This window comes from Cynocephalus volans, chromosome 3 (genome assembly GCF_027409185.1).
Source record: "Cynocephalus volans isolate mCynVol1 chromosome 3, mCynVol1.pri, whole genome shotgun sequence".
NCBI classification, from domain to species: Eukaryota; Metazoa; Chordata; class Mammalia; order Dermoptera; family Cynocephalidae; genus Cynocephalus; species Cynocephalus volans.
Window position 1 is genome coordinate 18,323,322 of NC_084462.1, and position 24,710 is coordinate 18,348,031.

At 39.0% G+C, this 24,710-nt stretch overlaps 1 protein-coding gene across 1 annotated transcript in view; it reads left to right on the plus strand.

Annotated features, from left to right (window-relative positions):
- The first annotated feature begins 598 nt into the window (after window positions 1–598).
- The window catches only part of SDK1 (sidekick cell adhesion molecule 1), a 983,203-nt gene continuing 959,091 nt past the window's right edge, over window positions 599–24,710 (plus strand). Inside the window, exon 1 of the mRNA XM_063090679.1 lies at window positions 599–893. Within this exon, the coding sequence (XP_062946749.1) occupies window positions 599–893 (295 nt within the window). The remainder of the gene's footprint in view (window positions 894–24,710) is intronic.

Genomic DNA, 24,710 nt, shown 5'->3' on the forward strand with positions numbered 1-24,710 from the left:
GCGGGTCCCTAGGGGGCGCAGCCGGCGCGGGAAGCCGCCGGAGCTGAGCTCCTGGGCCGGTGCGAAATTGCAGGCGGGCGGGCGCGGCGAGTTTGAAAACAAGCGACGGCCTTGGGGGCGGGCCTCGGGCGCGGAGCCGTCTCTCTCGGCCAATCAGCAGCAGGCGGCGGGCGCGGGCGGCGCGTGCGGCCGGGCTGTGAATGGGGAGCGGCGGTCGCGGCGGTGGAGCGCGAGAGCCGGCGCGCGGGCGGGTGCACTTTCTTTTCAGCGCCGGGCGGGGGCGGTTACAGCGGCCACTCCGCAGCGCCAGGCGGACCCCTCGGAGACCACGCAGCGGGACCCGGCGCGGGGCGGCGGCCGCGAGGGGTTCGGGGCTGCGTGACGAGAATTTCCCCCGCCGACAACTTCTCCTCTGCCCTGTCTCGCCCCGTGCCCGCGCCCCTCACGCGGGGACCCGGGACGCCGCCCCTCAGTGCCCGGCGGCCGCTCACCTTGGGTCTGTGGCAGCCGCGCCCCCAGCGGAGCGGCCGTCCGGGCCGCGTCTACTCGGGGCCGTCCCACCCGTCTGGCGCGGCGCTCGGGGTGGCGGCTTCTCGGCATGGCCCGGGGCGCCCGGCCCTCCGCAGCCGGCGGCGGCGCGGCGCCCCCTGAGCGCGCGGGCCCGGAGCGGCCGCGGGGGTCCCAGCCCGGCCGCGTCTGCCCGCCGCCCGCCCCCCGCCCCGACCAGGACCCCGAGCCCCCGGTACTCCGCGAGGCGCCCGAGAACCCGGGCGAGGACGCGACGAGCGCGGGGCAGCGCGGTGGGCGGCAGGCGGCAAAGTTCAGCCCGGGCCGCCGCGGATGGTGGGCGCTCCTGGTGCTCCAACTACACTTGTTCCGGGCGCTGGCGCAAGGTAGGTGCGGGGTGGGCGCCGCCTGGGGAGCGTGGGCCGGGGGGTGGGCACCGCCTGCGGGGCGCGGGCGGGGGAGGCGGCTGTGGGTGGGCGCCGCCTGGGGGCGCAGGATGGCGAACTTTACGAGCGCAAGTGTTCAGGGTCCCCTCACCTCTGAGTCACCGGGTCAGGACTGCGAATCGCTAGGTTTGGAGGGACCAAAAGGGTTAACCAAGTGGCTTTTAATCAACGCAGGAGTCGAAGCAGGGGAAACTGAGCTATCTAAACGTGCACCCTGTTTGCTGCTTTTGTTGTTGTTAAAGCAAAATAGTACAAAAACCTTTGAAGTTGAGACCCATCCATCCGCTCCTTAAAAGAATGCCTAAGTCCCGTCCCGTTGCACTGATTAAAAATGGGTTGATTTGTATCTGAGTCCTTGCACCGCAGTCTTGTTAATGGTGACATCAACAGTAGACTTCCAAACATCAAGTGATAGTCACTGAGAACTGCTTTTTCCAACCCTCTCTCTCCAGTGCCCCGTTCTCCCCCTACCCCCAACTCTTGTCTCCTGAATCCCCCAAGTCCTGATGCCCGACCCCAAGTGGGTGCTGTATGAGCAAAACTTTCAGTGCCGACAGCTTTCCCACTTGCTTTGTTTTTCTTTCTGTTGGCTTCTGTTTAGAAAACAGTGGTGATCTCTAAGATAGAGAAAGGATCTTCTGATTCTAAATGACCTTTTGAAAAGGGAGATGGAATCTCTCGTGAAACGAACGTAACCCCCTAAATCAGTTTTTTTCTAAGCGTGTAACATACCCTCTGCCAGTTAGCATCCTTTTTCATTGAAGTTTGCTGGTCTTGGGGGGCGGGGGGAGGCAGCAATAACTATCTTAATATGCTTTTTTGGTGAGGTCTTGAAAACAGATGAGTGAACCTGTTTTGCTCTTGGCAGCTCTAGAAAAATTAACTTTGGTGTTCATTAGCTATATCCGGGAATACTACTATCACAGTAAAGGTACTCTGAGATTGAAGGAAGATGGGATCATTAAACTTAAATTAGCTATGTTCTGTGTCATGTGAAGGTGATTTCTGTGTAGAAATATGATTTAAATGTAAGAACAGTTTAAAGATCTGAACTCAGCTATCATCTAATAGTTTAACAACTCATAATTTTATTAATGCTTATGTAATGTTCTCTAAATTGTGGTCCCCCTCCCGCAGGCTTTCCTAAATGCCTCCTTTCATGTTTTACTACATGCAAACAAATCGCCATATTTCTGGTTAATTTAACGCCTCCATTACTTAGAAAATTTTCATTTCACTTATTTGTGCTTCTTTTTGTTTAATGACTTAGTCAGGAAGAAAGGCATTTATTAAGTCATTTTGTAAAATGGGGACTGTTTATTTCCAGAGAAGCCAGGCTTAAGTGAAGAAATCTAAATTACTTGGGATGACCTTTAAAATAGAAATGCTGTTTATTAAGTTTCCTTTTTTCTTTTAAACAGTGACTTGCACTTTGTAGTGAGAACTGTACATTTATACATTTTAAAATTTGTGCACAAATTCAAATGGTGGGAAAAAATCTGGTGGGTTTTGAAGTTTTTACATTTCAAGTTTTTATTACTTGCACTTTGAAGGCTATATAAAGTGTTGCATTTTTACAACTGAAATGTTAATGAAAATACATTAATTTTTAAAAAATGTACTAGGGCAGCAGCCAGACTTTGTTAGGGAGGAATATTTTTAATTGTCACCAGTAAAAACATTGGTATCTGTTTTACATTTTTATAGCGTATTAATGTGTACAGATCTGTTAGTGTAAAATTTCAAATAGGTTGTCACAAATTTTAAATTCATTGACAGGTTTCTGTTCTCTGTGCTCTGTGAAATGTGTAATATCCATCATTTTTTATATCGTATTGAAAATTTATATTAGAGGAGATGTCACCATTTGACAAAAGCTCATGTATCTTGAAAATGAAAATTCTGGTGCTGCTTTAGAGATTTTTGATGGGAGGATGAGTTGGTCATATGCACAGGAATGTATTATCTTGAATCGTATCAGATGAAAAGTAACATTGTAAATGGAATAGTTGGACCTGATCATAAGAACCATATTGTTACTATGTAGGTAGATGAAGCTATTCCTAATTTTTCTTTAAATGTTTTCTTCTAATGGTACCTCATGTGGATAGGTTAGGTCATGATATCTTGGGGAAAATAAGTGCAACATTGACCAGTAAAAGTTACATATTTATAGATGAAGTTACAAATAGGGGTATGTAATTGACCGTTATGTGAAATGCCAGGTTCAGATTTTCCAAATGTAACTTTAATGTATCCTGGAGTTTCTTCTTTCTACATAGTAATGAGAATTTCTGAGTACATACTCTGCTTATTGGTGTGTAATTGTGACTTTTCTGAATTCTTAAAAAGCCAAGTCTATTTCTGAAAGGCAGGTGGCAATGCATACTTTCTTTATGCTGTCCACCAAGGAGCCAGATGTGAGTAGTTTAGAAAGGATGACTCCTTAGGTGAAAGATGTATCACAAGTATCATATGTGTGATGTCTGTGTGCCTTTAGCTTTACTGCTGTACCTTTAACAGGCTTTTTGATTACGGTAATGTTCACTATATCTCATAGATTAAGTTTGTATTCATCAGCCAAAGAGTGTCAGTAATACTCTTGTCAGTTACTGCCTTGGGTTGTTCATAGTTCTCAGTCTCTCATTTTGAGTTATTTACAGTGACTTAGAACACTGGTTCTCAAACTGGTATGCGTTAGAATTACTTGGGGAATCTGGCAAACCTATGGAGGACCAGCTCCTTTTTGTTTTATGTGACCTTGTTTTCCAGGTGATTCTGATACACACCAGAGTTTGAGAACCACGGACTTCTATGTTTTTCCTCATTCCGCTCACTTGCTGATTTCCTTGAAATTCTCTAACCTAATGTTTCTCAAACTTTGTTGTATGTTAGAATCACCAGGGAGCTATAAACAATACTGATGCCTATATCTCACTCAGAATTTGTTGTAATTGACTTGAGGTTTCACCTGGGCATTGGGAGATTGAGTCTCCCCAGGTGATTCTAATGTTCAGCCAAGTTTGAGAACCACCACTGTAACCTTTTAAATGAGATCACATGTACTTGATTTTCCTTTTAACTGTGTCCTGGGCCTATAGTCTTCTCCCAACCCCCAGCCTCCAAATTCCAGTGACTTTTATGGACTTTGAATCAGTCTTATGCCTGTTCTGGGTTTACGATCTCAAACTTTGGGATTTCTCCCTGAGCTAATCAGCTTTTTAGTCATGCATTCTGTTTGTTCCTACTGAAACTGTTGTGCTCCTCCTTTGTGCTAGTCTGGGGTGTGCATCAAAATCACCAGTGAAATTTAAAAAATAGAGTCATCGGGGCTCTACCTGAGACCTGCTGGTTCTTAGAAGTGTGCATTTAAAAACTCCACAGGTGATTCTTGTATCTTCGTGTTACATTTCTATCCTTGTGTTGGCTAATTCCATAATCTCACCTAATTCTTTGTCACCCTTATCCTGATTTCCTGGTCTTGACCACTTTTCTCAGGCCAATTCCCAGCTTTGGGTAAGGTTTAGTAATGAGACTTTTCTACCACTTGTTTGCTGGAGAAATTACAAATTGGTATTAATTGAGTTCACTACAGATCTCTCTTCCTTTTAGGTCCATATTGATTTTCATCAATCCAGAAATGCTTTGTTTCCCCTCTTCCTCTTACCCTTAGACCCACTTCTCCACACAACTTTGTAATTTTTTCAACTTGAGCTTGAGTTCTGGACTACCTTGCTTCACTAGAGAGTCTTAACAGAGAGTCTTACACTTAGTAAGTATTCAGATACTTAACTGAATTTAATTTAATTAGACCACTGCATATTTAGCAACAGTTGGTTGGCAACTGTCTTGTAAATCCAATAATAAGCAACTATCACCCTCTGTGCATCTTTGTGCAGCCACCTGTAGCTATCCTTTATTGAGATTTTATATGCCGAGCATTAAGTGCTCATTTACTCTTCACAACTTCTCCTGAGAGGTAGGTAGCATTTTTATTCTCATTTTACCTGTGAGGAAACTGAGGCAATGAGATGTTAACTGATTTGCTTAAGGCCTCAGAACTAGTAGTGGGGGAGCCAGAATGAAAGCTTGATCCAGAGTCTATGAATGTAACATGAGTTCATAACAACTGGGATGGAGTATCTCTCATGTAGCTTTGCCTTTATAAGGGGAGGGGGAAAATGGGGAGCAGTCTAATTCATGCTAAAGAGAATATGGTGGCTGTTTTCTAAATACTGCACTGAGTTACCTGACCTCAAGTTTCAGGTTATCTTTTCAACCACCCCAGAATTGACTACTAGAAGTGAATCAACCATTTCTTTGAGGAACATTTGGAAAATCCTTTTATCTGCTCAAGTACATAAGTTTAAGTCCTTTAAATGAAATAAAGAGGTGGTGGCTTAGTCCATTTCTGTTGCTTATTTTTTTTATTTTTTATTTTTTTTGTCGTTTTTTCGTGACCGGCACTCAGCCAGTGAGCGCACCGGCAATTCCTATATAGGATCCGAACCCGCGGCGGGAGCGTCGCCGTGCTGCCAGCGCAGCACTCTACCAAGTGCGCCACGGGCTCGGCCCCATTTTTGTTGCTTATAACAAAATACACAGAACTGGGTAATTTGTAAGAAAATGAAATTATTTGCTTATAGTTTCTGAGGCTGAAAGTCCCAAGTCCAGGGAACGCATCTGGTGAAGGCTTTCTTTGGTGACTTTAGTGACAACATGGTATCCCATTGTGAAATGGTGGAGTAGAGAGACTAACCTCTCATGTGTTCTTTTAAAGCCCTTAGAACCACACCCCTGACCACCATTAATAATCCATTTAGTACAGCATGATCCTACAATCTAATCACCTCTTCCAGGCCCCACTTTTCATTTACAATAATAGGATTTTTCACCCTCTTAACACTGTCGCAGTGGGGTGGGGGGTGTCAAGTTTTGGGGGAGGTGGGGTTTGAAGGTGCAGATCTTTGATTTATTAGTTTGTTTTAGCATGCATTATATCTCACCACAGTTAAGTTCAGCTGTGTACTGGGATCCTGTGCCCTCAAGTATTGGGATAAAACAGAGTGGAAGGCTGCAAGTTAAGTGAATGATTATGTGATGTTAAATAAGACTTTGTAGTTAAATTCTACGTACTAATTCCCTTTGTTATTTCTATCCTAAGAGTCCTTATATTGTTTTTGTTGTGAGACATGGGAGTTGATGTTTAAGGTCAGGTTTGTGGTATGCAGTATCTTTCTGCCTGCCTTTTGGCCTTTCTCAAGGTGTCCCAGAGATCAAAGACCAATAATTTCAGCTGACTAAAACTAGAGAAATGACACAGAGAAGAGGAGGAAAACACAAGCTGGATTTTGATTGACTAGGTGATGGCTTAAATATCTCTACAAAGTAAAGAAATTGGTAGTTGTGAGAGTGGACCTTTTAGGTCGAAATGCATGAAATTTGAGTAAAGCTGAGGGTGGAGAATGAAAATCAGGTTGAAAGGTGTAATATAGAGTTAAAGAATTATTTAAAAAAGAGTAAGGGTGTAGATGTAAGCTTTATTTGTTGATGTATAGTTTATTATAAACTGTAGAGGTTTGGAACCTCAAATCTGTAAGCTTGATTTTACAAAGGTGAACTTTATACAAGAAAGCAACGATATATTTCTAATATAACTGAGTATTTTAATTTGTATAGTTTCTTTGATTAATTTGACTTCAACAAGGCATTTTCTTAAATTTCCACCTAAATTTGTACATCTTTTTTAATAAAAAGGGCATAAACATTTGTACTACCCGTAATGCTGATAGATAATATATTTTGTCCGTTGGGACTACAAATATGCCACCTCCTGCCATCCTATGGTATCACATAGAAGTTACAATTAATTTTTCAATGAATTCCTGAAATGCAGATGTCTTTCATTGTTCGACATCCACCTGCCAGTTACTGATCCTATACCTGAGACCTGTTTTGGAGAAATTTATTATTAGTCTTATAGCTTCATTATGTTAACACTGTTTTTACTATATACAAATATGAAAATAAAAAATTTTATGGGAGCGTTGTGTTAGGAAACCCTTATTTAAGCATTTGTTATTATAGTATTTTTGTGGTCTGGCCTCCTGACAGGCGACTCTAAAGCCAGAGATTCATTTCATCAGCCTGGCCCCAATATCCTGTGGGTATTGTGGGAATGAGAATATTTTTTGTAAAGCTTTCCTAGAAACACATATGTGGCATATGGAAAAGGCATTGGGCTAAGTATCAGTAGACCTGGCTTTTATTTCATTCTGCAACTACCTTGCAATACGAGCAAGTCTGTTAGCCTCTCTGAGTCTATTTTCTTACCTATAAAAGGAGGACGTTAGTCTAGATGTTCAAAATCATTCTGCTCTGATTCTCTGTCTTCTGTATGTAAGTGTGCCTCCTATCTGGGGATTCTATAACTCCTTATGTCCTAGCTCTTAGAACCGAATTCTGATTTTACTTTTGCCAGGATATTTACAATGTCGAAGGCAATTAAGATGTGGTAAAATATTTTTCCTTAGGTGCTGCTGTCTAACACATGATGTATTTCCTCTAGCCTGATAATGGTTCATACTCAAGATTTCAGGTTCTGTAAAACAAATTAGTTCCATAATTTATCAGTATAAGCCTGAAGTTAGAAATTTTCCTTAAAATGTGAGATTCTTATTTATCTAAATGGCAGGAAGAAGAAAGGGCAAGAGTAATCGAGATCTCTTGGAGGTAATTAATGCAGTGACAAATTTAAAGATATGGAATAGTGATGGATATGAGAATGTTTGTATTTACTGGACGGTGACCATCAGTAATTAAAGAGATTAGTAGATGGTGTGTGATGTTTCTGTGCTTAACCTAATGTTTTATTAGTTTGTCTTCGTTAGAAACTTTTAGTAAATCAAAAGGTTCTTAAAATGAACACAAGGGTTTTTCACTTTAACAGTCTTAGCTGGCATTCTATTGATATATATAGATAATGTCTATTGAAGATAACAGCTATCAATGAAATAATCCAGTTTCTTGACAACAGATATGTCAGTCAAGTAAATCTATTAATTTACTGATCTTTGGAGATTAGCTCTTTGAACATGGGCTAACACCACAGTTTCTGAAGTGTTTTTTGGCTTTGCTGTGTTTTTTAAAAATTTAAGTTGACAAGACCAGCCTTTGGAGATGTGGGCTTTGGAGAATGTGCTTGACCCTGGGGGTCATATTATTTAAGTAGACAAAATTAACCTTTAGTGAAATGTTTTGTTGCCTTTTATCCCTTTCAGAATTCTCCTCTGTGTTCTAGACCTCATTCTTTACTGTAGAGGTTGGGAACCTCTCAAATGTGTAAACTTGATTTTACAAAGGTGAATTTCCAAGGAAAAAATATAGGAAAGTAACCAAAGAATGACTATGGTGACTCAGGGAGGAGCATGGATACATGGACAGGTCCTGTAGTTGTCTTAAGAATAATTGGTGGCTGGAATTTTAGCAACCCAGGCAGGCTAGTTAGGAATATATTTGAGATATGGAGTAAGGAATTTTGTAGCAAGGAGGTATGACCTATTATACCTAATTAGGTTATATCTAGTTTATCACCTCTATCATACTTGGATGAGGGGTGCTTTGTATTGTATGTCCCCCCAACTCTTTGAAGCTTAAATTGTGTCCCCCAAATTCCAGTTATAGGAGACCTGGCCCCCACTGTAACTGTTGAGGGTGGAAAATTCTGTTATAGTAATCGAAAGGTGAGGCCTTAAAGAAGTTGATTAGATTGTAGGACCATACCTTAGTGAAAGAATTAATAATGGTTCTGAAGGCTTTAAAAGGAAAGCACACAGTCTCTTTCTGCTTCTACCATCTCGCAATGTGATACCATGTGTTGCTGAAGCCACCACCAAGGAAGACCCTCACCAGATGTTTTCCCTGGACTTTGGACTTCCCAGCCTCTGAAACCGTGAACAATAAATTTTGTTTTGTTACAAATTACCCAGTGCTGTGTATTTTGTTAGAAGCAACAGAAACAGACTAATACAAGGTTGATCATCTCCAGAGGTGGTAGTGTCTGTGGGTTCTTCTTTTTAGTGCAGTCCCTAATTTATTTCGTGTGCGTTTGTGGTTTTCTCATGACTGAATACGTGTTTTCAAAGTGAAGGTCAGTTCTATCTTGACTTCTCCCTAGGTGATAGGTGTGATGCAAAAGGAATGAAAGATTTTGATTCTGTGTGACCAAGCCTTTCTATGTAATGGATGTCAACATTGATTTTATACATGAACCACCAGATGGCAACAGAAAAAGTGTTTATATAGGATATTATGTATGGTTTCTACAGATAATTTTTTTTTCTTTCATGGCTTTTCAGTATCCTCATGTAATATAATATTTTTGGTTTAAGAGCAAGGTAAGTTTACAGTACCTGACAATGCAAGATCACAACCAGGAAATGGAATAGTGGTATAGTATCACTAGAAAAAGAGATTTTATTTACATGAGCACATGTATAAACTGTTTCCAAAGGTAGTGAATTTCCAAGGATGCAACTTTATGATTTATATTTTATAATCGTGCTTTTACTTATTTTTTCATCCAGTATTTATTCAGTTCTTACAGCAAGCTGTGATGATTTGCAGAACATTAAAAGAAAGCATGACTCTTATCCTAAAGCATTTATGTAGCATCTTTAAGAGGAAGAGATACATGAATTCACAACCATTGAGCATATTTATATATTTGCTGGCCAAAAGTATTTTTACTTTATATAAAATTTTATTTCTCCCTTATAGGCATATCCCCATTTTCTAAGTGTATTATCTTGGCTCTTCTAAGAGCTAAGCCTTTTTCTTAGCTGAGACTCCTGGTTGCAAGCTAGAAGCTTAGTTTGAACTACTTAAGAAATAAAGGATTTTATTGGTGGGATCCTGGGGTATCACAGTTTAACTAGAATACCTTGAAACTTGGCAAGTTTAGGATTCAGCTCCACCTCAGGGATAACTAGAGCCAAGTGCTCAAAACCTCTCAGGCCCTGCTCTATGTCATTATCTCTAAGTTTGCTTCTGTTTCTCTGTTGGAATCATTCTTGACTGTAGTGGATTGAATTGTGTCCCCCCAAACTCATTGAAGCTTGAATTGTCCCCCAAGGTTTATGTATGAGAAACTTAGCCCCCACTGTGACTGTTAAGAGGGTGGGAAATCCTATTATGGTGATTGAAAGGTGGAGGCTTTGAAGAGGTGATTGAATTGTAGGATCATGTGGTAGCGAATGGATTAAAAATGGTGTGGTCTGAGGGCTTTAAAAAAAGAGTAGAGTCTGTCTGTCTCTCTCTCTGCTTCCACCATCTTGCAGTGTGACACCTCTGGGTCACTGTCGCTACTAGATGGACTTTGGACTTCCCAGCTCAGAAACTGTAAACAATAACTTTCATTTTCTTATAAATCACCCAGTTCCATATATTTTGTTATAAGCAACAGAAATGGACACCAGTTTTTTTTTGGTTTGCATGACTAATTGGTTAATGCGATCATTCACAGAGGTTGGACCATCTCTGGCCAGCATGATCATGATTTTGGTTTTGAATGTATAGTGTGAGATACCTTTGAGGCATCCAGACATAGCTACTGAGGCATCCAGACACAGCTGTTAAGAAGGTGTTTGGATAGATGAATTTTGCAATCAGAGGAGGGGTCTAGGCTTTTGTTATAAGTATTTGAGGAGACAGTGTAGCATGTTAATAGGTGGGGTTGGCATAATATAGAACTGACTCAGCCACTTGCTAGCTCTGCTTCCTTGGGTTGGCTGCTTTATCACTGTTAAGCCTTATTTTTCTCATCCCTGAAAAGTTGTATTATAATTATACCTACTTCATATAGCTGTGAGGATTGATTGATATGATAATAGGTAGGGTGTTTATCATCTTACCAAGTACATAGCATGCATCTAATGGTATTAGATGATATTATTAGGTGGTATTGTTATTTACACTTTTGTGGATAGGAATCATGCCTTATTCATCTTTTCTTTTCCCGTAGTATTAATGTCTAATGAGCCACTGTAGTATAGAGTAGGGAGTGGGAACAGTTGATATGACTAGAGTGATATTATAATAATAATCTGGCTGAGATTTACTGGATAAATTGCCAAGAGGGAGAGAGTGGAGTGATGGGAATGAATTAGAGAATGGTTGTGATAATATAGGAATAATAATAAATATTTGAACTGGATAGTATTGGGATGAAAAAATTGGAATGGTCAGTATTGCTATAAAGAGGTAAATGAGATGAAGACCAAGAAAAGGTCATAGGATTTGTTGACTACGTGGGAAATGGTGATCTTCTTGACTATAATTTCACTGGAGTTTTGGGAGTATAAAGTACCTTGAAGTTGATAATGGAATAAATGGGTAGGGAGAAAATGGAGTCAGCAGGTGTGTTCTTGTACTGTTTAAATTCTCAAGCAAGGAAAGAGAACTATGAAGGCATTTGAGATGCCGTGACAAAATGATCTTAAAATGCCTTGGGAATATTTATTTTTTCCAAATTTGAAACCTGTTTTTGAGACTGGAAAGAAAAATGTAGGCTGTCACCTGGCAAAATAATTATCACAATTCTCAGAAGTGATCATGTCACAGTTTCATATTTTGTGACCACTGGAAGCTTCTAGCAACATTGCCACAAGAGCTGATATAGAGGACTTTCATCTCCACCCTGCTGTAAACATATAGATACTGTGAACCAAATATAACAAGAACAAACAAAAGCATTCCTGAGATTGAAACACCGGGAAATCCCTAGGAGTCAGAAATACAAAGAAAATTCAAAACCAGGGCAGTAATCATGAGCTCAAGGCCTGTGGTAGTTTCAGATCTGGATACAGGCCCTAATGGCTTGGTCCTGAGGGTCTCATGAAGTGGGTGAAGGATATATGGCTTTAGGTCTGCATAAAGTTGAAGGTGGATTTGAGGTCCCCTGGCATAAAACTCTGAAGGGCTGTCCCATCTGTGAAAAGAGGACTAGGAAAAACTTTGCCTACTAGTCTGGAAAAGTGCAAAGAAACTTGCTTTCCTCCTGGGTTGTGATAATTAGAATTAAAAAAACAACAACAACAAAAAAAAACACGTAAACCCCAAGGCTGCACCTCACAATGGGGATGGGTTCAAATTTAACATTTCTTACACTGCAGTTAACCCTGAAGCTGAGAAATTAGCACAAAATCTGGTCCAGAACTATGAAAACTAATAATAGCTCTCAGAAGAAAGTGTGAAACTGTCCTGCAAAGCAAATTAAGAATCCTAGTACTCCTGCAAAGGAATAACTCATGCTAAAGATGAGCTTGTAATACAAAAATTGTCTGGTCACACAAGGAAATGACTCAGTATGAAGGAGGGTCAGCAGATGGTGTAAATAGGAGGATTAGTACTCCAGGAGGTAGAGATGATAGGACACGTGAAAGAGATTACTGGTTTATTAGAGATAAAAGGAGTAAGACCGTAATGAAAGAACATCACAGATTAGGAAGAGAATCAAATAGAACTTCAAAAAAATTAGTAATTAAATTTAAGAAAGTAACCTCAATGGACAGGTTAATCAGCCTAGCAGATATAATTGAAAATTACTGATTTTTAAAAAGATCTGAAGAAATTGCTTGGAATACAGTATGAATAGAGATGGAAAATATGAGTGGTTAGGATTCATTTACTTTGGGCTGAGAAAGTCCAATATTACCTTCAGTGAGCTTCCAGAAAGAAGAAATAGAGTGGAAGAGGCACTATAGAAAATAAAAGTGGCTGAGAAATTTTTATAATCAATGCAAGGCCTAAGTTCTTATCTTGAAGAAGCACAGTGAACTCCAAGCAGGATAAATAAAAATAAATTTATACCTAGACACATTGTAGGTGAAACACTAGAAAACAGGACAAAAGTAATCCGAGGAAAGCAGATATGTAGACTGGCAGGCATTTTATTCTTAACAGAAGATGACTGAGTAATATGAGTGTCTTTGAAGTGCTGAGCTGGAAAACCACCAACAACCTAGAATTCTATATCCATATAAAGTAATGTTCAAGAGTAATAGTGAAATAAAGACAAAGTTGATCATTCGTAGACTTTTGCTAAGTAACCACTAAAAGATGTATTTCCAGAAGAAAAGTGGAAATTGAAGGAAGGAGAAAAATGTAAATAGCAAAGTGCTAAGTGACAAGAAGTAGTGTAGCAATGTGTCCCTGAATTTACTCTGTATATTTGCCTTGTGGTTTGAGAAAAGCGAGTATTAGCAGTTACCACTACTAATATTGTAGTGTGTACAGATTAGCTAATATGAGGGGGGGGAGGTGTTGATCAAAGGATATAAAATTTCAGTTAGGAATAAATTCAAGAGATCTACTTACTGTGTAACATGGTGACTATAGTTAATAACAACGTATTTTATTCTTGAAAATTGCTGAGAGTAGATCTTAAAGTATATGAAGTAATGCATATGTTAATTAGCTCCATTTAGCCATTCCACAATGTATACATATTTCAAAACATGTTGTACATGGTAAATATACATAATTTTTATTTGTCAACTAAAATAAATTTAAGAGTGTGAGCAACAGAGTTAATTCAGTTATTCAGTGCTTCAGTGAGTAAGGTACTGTATAAGACAAAGATGCCGTGATAAAACACAATTTCTTCCTTCATGGAGCTTATAGTTTACTAGGGCATAGACACACTGACAAATATAGTACAGTGCAATTGACCCTGGAAGGCCTTTAAAATCATATAGAGGGTTCAGAATCTGGGGGATCGGCTTAAACAGGACTTTAGCAGGGTTACAACTCGGCAGGCCATGAGTCTGAGGATTCAGATTAGCATTTGAGAACACAAAGATGAAGGATTTAGGTAGAAAGAGACTGAGCAACAGGAATGAGGAACTCAACACCTAGATAGTAAGATTCTTGCCAAACAGGTAGAAGGACCAACCATCAGGACATTCATATTTAGTCAAGACCTCCTATACATTCTGAATTGGGGTCTTATTGTCATAGCTGTGGAAACGTAGGACTTAGATCTTGGCTATCAGAGAGCTAGATTAAATGCACAAAGATAAAGTACCTTTAGCAACGATTGAAGGAAAGCATTCACATGGAGGGAACATGGTTAAGATGAAGAAGCTCAATGGGTGAGAGTTAATGATAGGTGAGAATGTAGTCATTTGCATTTTGTGGCAACTTTATATAATTGGCTGTTTGTTTCTCACCAACAACTCCTGAACTTTGAAAATTACATAAATCTAGTATCATGGAGTGTTATAGTTGGAAAGACAAAGGTCATCTGCACCTCTAACTTTGCTGTTCTTTGTGGAATCAAGATGGACACTTCACAGCAATCTAAAAATTATAATTTAGCTTTTTTTTTTTTTTTTTTTTTTTTTTTAGCTGCAAATACAACTTAAGAGAGATTTGGTTTTTTAAAACTCACTTTGCTTTGAAAGGTACTCTTTCTTGGGTGAATATGAGCTGAAATTTCATTATAGATGCTGTTGGCAACAAAAACTTTTTTTTAAAAAAATGCCAAACCTCATTTGGCCTGTGAGTTGTGCCAGATTAGCCAGTGAGGAAACATTGGGAGTCCTAACTTCCTCTGACTTCTCTACTCTTATTTTAGGGAGTCAGCTGGGTTGGCTGGAGTCCTCTGTTCCTATATGTATTAGTCAACAGCAGGTGACCCTGACCAAAATGATGATCTGAATTTTTGTGGCTTCAGTGATAGTGGCTGATGTCGCACATGAGAAGGCTCCTGTACTATGTTGTTGTTAAAAAGGATATCGTAGAAGTTGCTCAAATTGACATGGAATGCCTTTCAGAATATATTAGGTGAAAAATGAGGTTACGGAATACTTTGTACAGTGTCATAGTTAGTTTTTGAGTCCTTTTCATGCACTGGGTACTGTGCTAAGGTCATTCTATGCAGTGTCATATCTTTTACTGCCCTATTTTATAGATGAAAGAATTGAGGTACGGAGAAGTTAAGGTCACCCACTTGATAAGTGGTGGGAACTGGGCTTTGGCTGCAGCACTGGCTGTCTCCAGAGCCCTGTTCTTAGTCCTTATGTTGTGCTGCCCTCTGTACGTGACATGAACCTATGTCTTGTGAAATATAGGCTTTCTCTGACATAGGGTCATTCATATATATGCAAGTAGAAAACACCAAGATATTGATAGCAGCTGTCTCTTAGTGAGTAGAATTATGGGTGTTTTTAAAAACTTTTCTCTATTTTCTGTAATGAGTTTAAATTGCTTTTGAAATAAGAAATCTAAAATCTTACAGAAAAGCATAAAGATTTTAAAAATGGGATGTAATAAGTAAAAAAAAAAAACATAAGAAATTTCTTAATTTTATCATGATGCAGTATGTTGAAGGAATAGACCATCCTGCTTAAAGTGTTTTATCTCTGTGTTATGGGGGATTTTTAAAACATTTTTTTCTGAATGTTCTAAGTCTCAAATGATAAGCACTTAAAACTTCTTTTTAATTTATGAAAGCAATTAAATAATTAAAATGTGGATTAGTGGATTTTAGGAGGAATATGGTATTAAAGTAGTTTAGTGCTTCAGGCTGAGAATGCGTAAATGGGGAACATAGGATTTTTTTTTTTTCCTATTTGAGGGAACTTAAATTATTGTTTTGGGCCTTATTCATCTCTTTGAAAAAGATGTGCAGTATTTTAAGTTACAGGCTTATCGTAAGAACAAAAAACTTTGAAAGATGGATTGATAAACACATTTGTATCATCGATTTCTGGTTAGTGCTGTTTAATCTTTATGATTCTAGTGTCAAATTCTCCCAATAACAACTATTATATCAAATCAATTCAGTACATTCAAGTTTTTTTATGGTAGTATGCACAAAATAATTGGAAGCATGTAGTTGTAAATGGAAATTAGGAGTGAACTTAAATTTAAGTATATTATATATACATTTAATATTTAAAACTTAAATTTAAGTGTATATATGTAAATTAGGATAGTATTATGTATGAATGATATAGTGTAGTAAGCAGGCAAACACTTGGGTGGCTCCTGGCTCACAAAAATGTTCCATTTTCTGAGACTTCCCTGGTACACAGCAGGGGTACCATTGGCCATTTCTCTGCCCTGTCATCCCTTGACTCATTTTTATGGAGCTCTACAAATCCCTGTAGCCTGATGCTGTTCTGCTTCTTGCTTTTCCTGGGGTTTGGACATTCAGTTTTTCTTAAAGTCTCTTTTCCAGTGTATCCCTCTTTTTTGCTTAACCTAGCCAGAGTTGCTTTTCTTTGCACAAACAGTATTCAAACCTTTTAAAATGGGGGTGGGGTGGGTGCTTAATAAGCATTACCAACACTTGAATCATATTACAAATATAAAAATTATAGTAATTCTAGAAGTAAAGTTTTTAAGGCAAGCAAAGGAACATACGCATATATTGATTCTTAATGGGTATATTATTTATTTAATTACAACAAATGAAATTGGTCTTCTTGTGTGTTGATTTGTTTTCTTCTTTCTGCTTTCCGGACTAATTGGGGAGTGAGAATTTCTTTTCCTAACCTTGCTTCCTCTAGATGGGTCTGTGCCTTCACCTTAATCTTCTCTTTCTATTGCTTGGCTTTGTTCTGTAGCTGTATTCCCCTGGGGCCTGCCATGAGTGGGCGTTCTTCTGCCCATTCCACTTTTTGTTGGCTATATTTGAGGGCCTTTTTCCCATCCCTAGCTCCATTAAGGTTTCCTACCTGCAGTTTCTTCTCCTATGTTCATAGGAACTGTTTTTTCCATTTTGTGCATGGCAGCATGTTTGGTTCATGTTTAGGATATGAGCAGTGTTAATAGGCACATTAGGTGAAAACATCTAAAGAGGATGCTTGATCAAAATAGGTATGCCTTTGTTCTTAAGCCTCAAATCCTTTCATTAAAGTATTTTTGCTTTTGTGGTTATGTTGTTTTATTCATTATGTAGCATTTTTTTCTTATGAAAAATAACATGAGTAGGTTAGATTTATACCATACCAAAGTGTAGTAGTGAAAGTCCCTACCTTCTCCATCCTCAATCTCCTAGTTTCCTCCACTTGAGGCTATCCAAGTTTCATGAGTTTTCTTTCAGTGACATTTTATGCACGTGAAACCATATCTTTCCTCCGAACCCTTAGACTTTATACAAATGGTAGCATACTATTTGGAGGCTGCCCTCTGCACACTTGTCTTTTTTCACTTAACAGTGTATATTAGATTATTTCATGGTAGCATGTATGGATGTATCTTGTTAAAAACATACTTAGAAAATATGCATTTAAGCCATCTGCTATAGTGTATTGGCATTATACCGTGATAGCATCATGAATCTTAGAACTGGATTCAAATCCTGACTCTGCCATTTATGAACTTGTGACCTTGAGCAAGTTATGTAACTTGTCTGTGTTTCAGGTGCTCATTTATAAAACAAAGTTAATCTCTCTTTCACAAGGTTTTTGTAAAGAGCAGAAGAGGTAGTATATGTAAAGCACTTAGCAGAGTGTTTTGCTTAATAAATCATAGCTGTTATTATACTCATTAATTTATCAGATCAAATGAACCCCTAATATGTTTCTCCTTCCTTAACTAAAGTAAAATACACAAAAGGCATTACTTGTTACTTTTTTTGTGACCTTTTAACTTACCTTGGTCGTCCTTCTCTTCCAAATTCCATTGCTTACATTCTCTCCTGACCCTTTCCCCAACAAATCTTATGTATTTCTTTTACTTTTTGGGGTTTCTTGGCTTGTTGGTGACTTTACTGACCTGTCATATCATCTTTGCCTTTGCATTAGGTACTGTCATTTGTGGTTTAGTATAAGCACTCAACAGAGAAGGGGTATTTCTGTTGATGATATTCCAGAGTAAATTTAATATTGGCAATCAACTTTATTCAAGTCACTAGACAAGTTTATTTTGTGATTTGGATTTCAGCTGGGATAGAACTGCGATTTGGATACAGTTGGCATCTGGCAGAGAGTAATAAATCGGCGCTGAATTGCCACAAAAGCACTTCAACAGTGTGGTCCTATCTGGGGACCTAGGAGGCCAGTCATGAGGGGAAAAGTGTGTGGTGGGGGGTGGGAGGGCACAGGGAATACAACACCCCATCAGTAAATAAAAATTGGCATGATAACTCAGGCACTGGGGCCTCATAAGAAATGGTATGCAGGGTGTGGTGTGTGTATGTATGTGTGAAAACTGAAAAATGTGGTGTATAAACTTGAGATGCCTCCCTTAGCTATTTTAATGTTCTGCTTCCAGAGTACAAGCAGTTTAGCTCTGGGAAGCCCCCACCCTTTCTGGGGAGAGATGGGTCTCACTTGACAAGGGTTTGCCAAGCTGTGATGCTTGGAAGAGTCAGAATTGGTGCACTCAGAAATATTTGTGGAGGGCCTTGTGAAGGATCGAGTGCCTGTAACAGCATCTGGGGGCTTAGAGCTTAAGGTATTTAATTCACATCATTGTGACCCCATCTGTACTCACTGGCTGGTGTGGCCTAACCAAACTGGCTTACATTTTTGAGGTTTCATTTTTATCCTCTCAAGGGTATGTTCTCTGGCTTCTTGGCCTGACAGGTTTTCACTACTTGTATAATACATGTATGTACTATTTGATAATCTTAATGTTTTTCTCCCTTTAGATGTTTCTATCACCATATGTTATGGTGATATGAGGGAGTATCTGTTATTCATTTCTAAAGTATCTAGTGATGGCCTGCATGTTCCTGATCTGTGTACTGCCGACTCAAATACCCTTTCTGCCATACAGCTGCAATCAATGAAGGAAATAGAAATGTGGCACTTGATTTGAAATGTTCTGTTCAAGGGATTTCACTTTTGTTGTCACTGTTTCTTCTTTATATTAAAAATCTGGTTTCTTCCTTTTGCCTAAATCTATTCCATTCTTAATCCTGGTTTTTGTATTTGCTTTTCTGAAAATTTGAACACATAAAGAAATGACAGCCTGACTCTTGTACCAAGGCTTTCTGAGAAAGAGAAAGTGAATTTCACTTTGCATGATAGAATTGCCCAGAAGTATTGAAGAGATGTGGTATAGCAGAATCACAGTTCTTCTGCCTTTTTGAAATAGTTCTTCCTGATTTATTCTCCCTTCCTCCATTCTGTTCTGATGTGTGGGTTTAAGAAGCTCCAGATGACCCTGCTGCTTTATATACACGTTCCCCTCTTTTTCTCCCCCTGTCCTTCCCATCCCCTACACACACATACTGAAGTAATTAGGTATTCTAGAGACCTGATTCTAATTTCCAGACATCTTTGCCCTCCTTTGCAGTTACAGCTTTCTTCTACTTTTTCCTACCCCTTGTTCTTAAGTTCTCATTTTACATATACCTTGAACTCTGTGGAGAGAGCTACAGGTAAAATAAAAGTATATTATTTTTATATTATATAAAATAACTCATTTTTGTGTAAGTTGCTATTTAGCATTCAGGATTGTGTATTTCTGTATCACAGTTTCTTCTTTAAAAAATTAGCGTTATTTAGTATTGATTTCCCACCCCCCTTAGTTGGTCTATGAAAACCCTAAAGATAGAGGGAGAATTTTGACTAATTTTTTGTTCTTTTCAAATAAGTCCTCAGAATCAAACTAAATCCATCTGTGATGCTAGTTCATGGTCTTTGTAGATTGTCATTAAAGATCTTATATTCTAAGCCATTGCTCTGTTTAATATTGATTATGGCCATCTCAAAATAAGTCCTACTTGAGGTGTGGAATTTACTCATTTTTTCATTAAAAAACCAAAACGAACAAACAAAAAACCCTTCTCCTTTATCTTTTGCTGCTTATAAATTGAGACCAAACTTTATAAATAGTGTTAAGCTTGACAAGAAAAAGTCTAAAATAATTTTTGGTAGATCTCTGGAATTAGAGAAATTAGTACGTTTGTACTGTCAGGAAAAGTGTGGCTTAAAGAAAATCAGCTAAGACTAAGCAATCTTAATTTAAACATTGTGCTTGATAAAAATTGAATGTTGTCTGTAGACTGTGACAGAGACAATCATGAAGCTCTTTAAATTTCTTCTGAAATTTATCTTTTGCTAACATAACATAGGATTTAGGTATATCTTGCAGTCCTAAGATTTTAAGATATTTTGGGGCTTATCAACTGAAGGCTCTTGAAATGAAAACTATTAAGTGTTTTTATCATAGGTGAAAAGAAAATCTCTTTTTGAAACTAAAAAGTCCTTAAAAAAAAACTCCAGAAGCAAGATGATACTATGGAATATTTTGAGAGATTGTCTGGAAACCTCAAAAATCAAAGTAAAAATGGATTAGGAAGTCCTCTTTGGTTATCCACGGTCATTTAATTTCAGGCTTTTTTTTTTTTTTCTTTTTCTTTTTTTAAAGCACATAGGTTTCTTAGAATATAGTGCTAATGACAGAGTCCTGGGTGGTCAGCTTGTGAGTAGTGAGCTTTGGCCTGTTGTATTACCCCTGGCTCTGGAGAATCAGCCCAGGAGTATGAATCAGGTGAAAATATATCAGAACCTGTCTTATTATTCTAAGAATAACTCGAGGCACTTACTTAGTTGATAATGATTTATATAAGGATTATTTACATGAATGACAAGCTGTACTTTTTAAAAAAACAGTTAAAGGTATTATTGTAAACATAGTATCTAAAGTTATTTTCCAAAGAAACATTCTTAATGTTGAGAAGAGTTATTTTTTAACCTAAGATTTAATAAAATGAATGTGAGTTTATTCTTTGACTACTTTGTAAACATTTACAGGATTCAAAGGTCAAACTGTATGGGAATGTATACACAGAAGTCTTGCTTATACCCTTGTCTTTTTTAACCTATTTACTCCCTCCTTCCACATGTAACCATGTTTATTAGCTTCTTTTATTTATATATATATATATATTTTTTTTTTAATTAAGGTGCAGTTCACATAACAAGATTCACTATTTTAAAGTGAACAATTCAGTGACATTTAATACATTAACAGTGTTGTGCTATCACCACCTGTATCTAGTCCCATAATGTTTTTATCAGCCCCCGCAAAGGAAACCCCATACCCATTAAGCAGTCACTCCCTATTCTCCCCTCCCCTCAGCCACTGACAACCATCGATCTGTATTGTTTTATGGGTTTATCTATTCTGAATACTTCATATAAATGGAATAAGACCTTTTGTTTTTTTGTTTTTTTAAATTAATATATTTTTTATATTCTATGATGTTGTTGCGGAGCAGTTGGGAGGGAGGGGGAAAGGGGAAGGAAATGGGATGGAAGGAGGAGGAAGAGGGATGGGATTGAGACCTGTGGCACCCCCCTTGTTCCCACAGGGGAGACCAGGGGGCTTCCAGTGGTGGCTGGGTCATTGCTAGGCTGGGTGCAGATGTCAGGGGGGTGTGGAAAAAACCTCTTGCCCCCACCACCCCAGCTCAGGAACCTGGGGCCCTTCTTGCTGCGGCTTGGTTGTTGTCACTGGGCTGGTTGCACTTGTCCGGGATGTGTGGACGAGGCCCTCGGCCCCCACCCTCGGGACTGATTCGGGTGTTTGGGCACATGGCTGAGGTCCCCGGCCCTCCCCGCTTTCTGGCTTGGTCGCTCATGGGACTTCCAGTCTTTCTAGGTGTTATTGGTGTTCTTTGGTGAAATGAGACTTTTCCTGTTAATATCAAACTTTATCTCTGGTTGTGGGTACTTTTTATCTTCCACTTCTGTGTTGTGTTGGATTATTTGTTGTTCCCACCACTTAAACTGTGCACTGGAACTAATTTGTTGTCCTTTGTTACTTCTAAAATGGGGGAACTTCCTGTGGGGACCAGCACTTGAGCTCTGTGGTTGAGCTAAATTGCTGCTTTGCTGCTGATTCCCTAGGGAAGGCTTTTTGTGTAGCTCAGGTTTTAATGGTTGACTATATAGGAACTTCTGGATGCACCTGGGTTGTGTAGACACTCTGGTCTGGGCCTGAGTATTTTCATCAATCTGCTCCCCATGAAGTTCTGTATTCCTGACCAGTCTCCTCTGAGTGGTCCTACACTGATTGGGGGGCATATCAGGTGACCTTGGTGTGCCCCAGTTTTCCCCCAGCTGCTTGTGCATGCTCCAAACACTTCCCATGGGATGGGCCATGCTCTGGTCCCTTGTGATGACTCACCAGCCTCTGAGTAGCTCCTTTTTTTCAGTTGTTGTGGCTCCTTGTTCCTATGTGGGTCCACCAGAACCCTACTAGTGACTAGTGGTCTTGCTGGCCTGGGGGCTACCAAGGCCCTCTTCTCCCCTGCTGCCTCCAAGCAACTTCATCCGAAGGGCACAGCTGTGGCTTTTACCAGCTCCTGCTTCGTGTGCTCAGCAGCTCCAGTCTGGAAGTGGCTGGGATTTGAAACAGTTGGAGTGGTTTTTCTTTCTCTCATCGTGGCTTCTTCCACCTTCATGCACTCTGTAGGTCTCTCCGCCTCTTCCCCTGAGCTCTAGTGGCTCCAGCTTTTGTTGCTTTTTTATAGTTGTAAATTGGTTGATTTGTGGGAGAGAGTGACACTGGGGACCTTGTGTTCCACCATCTTGACTGGAGGTCAAGCCCCTTTGTGTCTGGCTTCTTTCACTTGGTATAATATTTTTGAGGTTTATCCATGTTGTAGCATGTGTGAGTACTTCATTTCTTTTTATGGCTGAATAATATCACATTGTATGTACATACCACAGTTTTATTCATTCATATGTTGCTTGACATCTGTGTTTCCACCCTTTGGTTATTGTGCATTGTGCTGCTATGAACATGTATGTATGTGTATTTGAGTACCTGTTTTCAGTTCTTTTGGGTATATGCCTAGGAGTGGAATTGCTAGATCATGTGGTATTGTAACTTTTTTAGTAACTGCCAAACTGTTTTCCACAGTGGCTGAAGCATCATTTTATATTCCTATCAGCAATGTATGAGAATTACAATTTCTCCACATCCTTGTCAACACTTATTTTTTATATTTTTCATTATAGTCCTAGTAGGTGTGAAGTGGTATCTTATTGTATTTATTTAATGATTTATGATGTTGAACATCTTTTCATGTGATTGTTGATCATTTGTTTGAGAATGGTTTATTTGCCCTTTTTTTTTGAATTGTGTGGTTTCTTTGATTTGCAAGTTCTTTGTATATTCTGGGTACTAAACCCTTATGAGATATATGATTTGTAAATATTTACTCTCATTCTGTTGTTAGTTTCTTGCTTATTCTTCGCATGTTATTTTGGTAAATACAAGCATATACACATTTTTATGTCCCCCAGTCTTATATAAACTTAACAGTATGGTATGGAAATCTCTTCATTTTAGTACATAGGAACTCTTTTTCTTCCTTCCCCCTGGCCCCATAGTGTCACACTGTATGGATATACCATAGTTTATTCAACCAGACCCCTCGTTACTTGGATTGGTTGCAGTCCATTGCTGTTTTGAACAGTCCATATTGAATGATCTTACATGTGGGTAGTTTCACATTTGTGCTGGTGTGTCTATGTGATAGATTTCTAGAAGAGGGATTGCTGCAGTCTCTTAAACATGATATCCCTGAAAGAAACTCAGTTATTCTTACCTGAGTTTTTTCTCTACTGCTCCCATTACATTTTATCATTTCTATTATTGTTTTTGTAAGAATTGCTGTATAGTGTCTGACTTAAGGCTCACCCAGAGCAGTAGTTGCCCCTGATATGGGGTACTCATGAGTATTTTGCAGGAGACCATTGCTATTACGTACTTCATAACCCGAGACTCCAAAGGTAAGAGTTATTTGCCCTTCTCGAATAGTTTTTACTTTCAAATGGATCTGTTCAACTAAAAACCTAAATTTTTAAGCAAATACTGCTTTGGATTTAGATTCTTGATCATAGGAAAACACTGGGAAGGATTTGTACCAAACTGAGGAAAAGTTTCTCTTCCTTGCCACAACCTACTCTCTTACCTACACTCAACTTTTTGATTATTTTCCTTTCTTTTTATACAATGAGAGTAATTGCAAAGATTTGCTGAAATAATGTAAAACACTTGCTATTATTTTCTTTTATTCTGTTACCTCCTCATCTTTGCTTACACCCTTTCCCTCTTTAAAGGGTCAAAATCAACTCAGGTGCATTCTCCTTTACAAAATCATCCCTATTGACCCAACCTAGAATATTCCCCTATCTCCTATAGCATTATTTGAAACTTTATTATAGTACTCAGAAGTTTCTGTCTAGTATTATAGTTATGTATAAGCTCTCCTACATACATAACCGTGTGTATAATAGGCTTGAGACCAGAGATTGTCTTTCTCAAAGCCTTCAGTATATGCGTGCTCAATTATAGTTGAGCTCTTTGAGTGAATTAATGTATAAGGTTTTACACTGATTTCTCCTTTTCCCTTTTTACCTCAAAATTGTAGATGTTCCCTAGGTTTCATCTTTGTTCTTTTCTTCCTTGTAAGCTTATCTTTGTTAGTTATCGTTCCTAACAAATGAATCCATCTGCATCTCTTCATTTCAGCCCCAGATCTGAGCTTTGGATCTGATTCACCCTACCATAACCTCAAATACAGTGTCTCAAGCCAAGGTCATTACTCTATGTATCATCTAGAGCCGCATTTGACTTACAGTAAGCATTTGTATTTTTGGAATAAGGGCATAGGTGATTGAATACATTTTCTATCTAGCTTCTTTTCCTGACTTCCCTTTTTAAAGTAATGTTACTCAGGCCCTGCTTTGCCTACCTCTGTAATCAGTTGGTGGGCCCCAT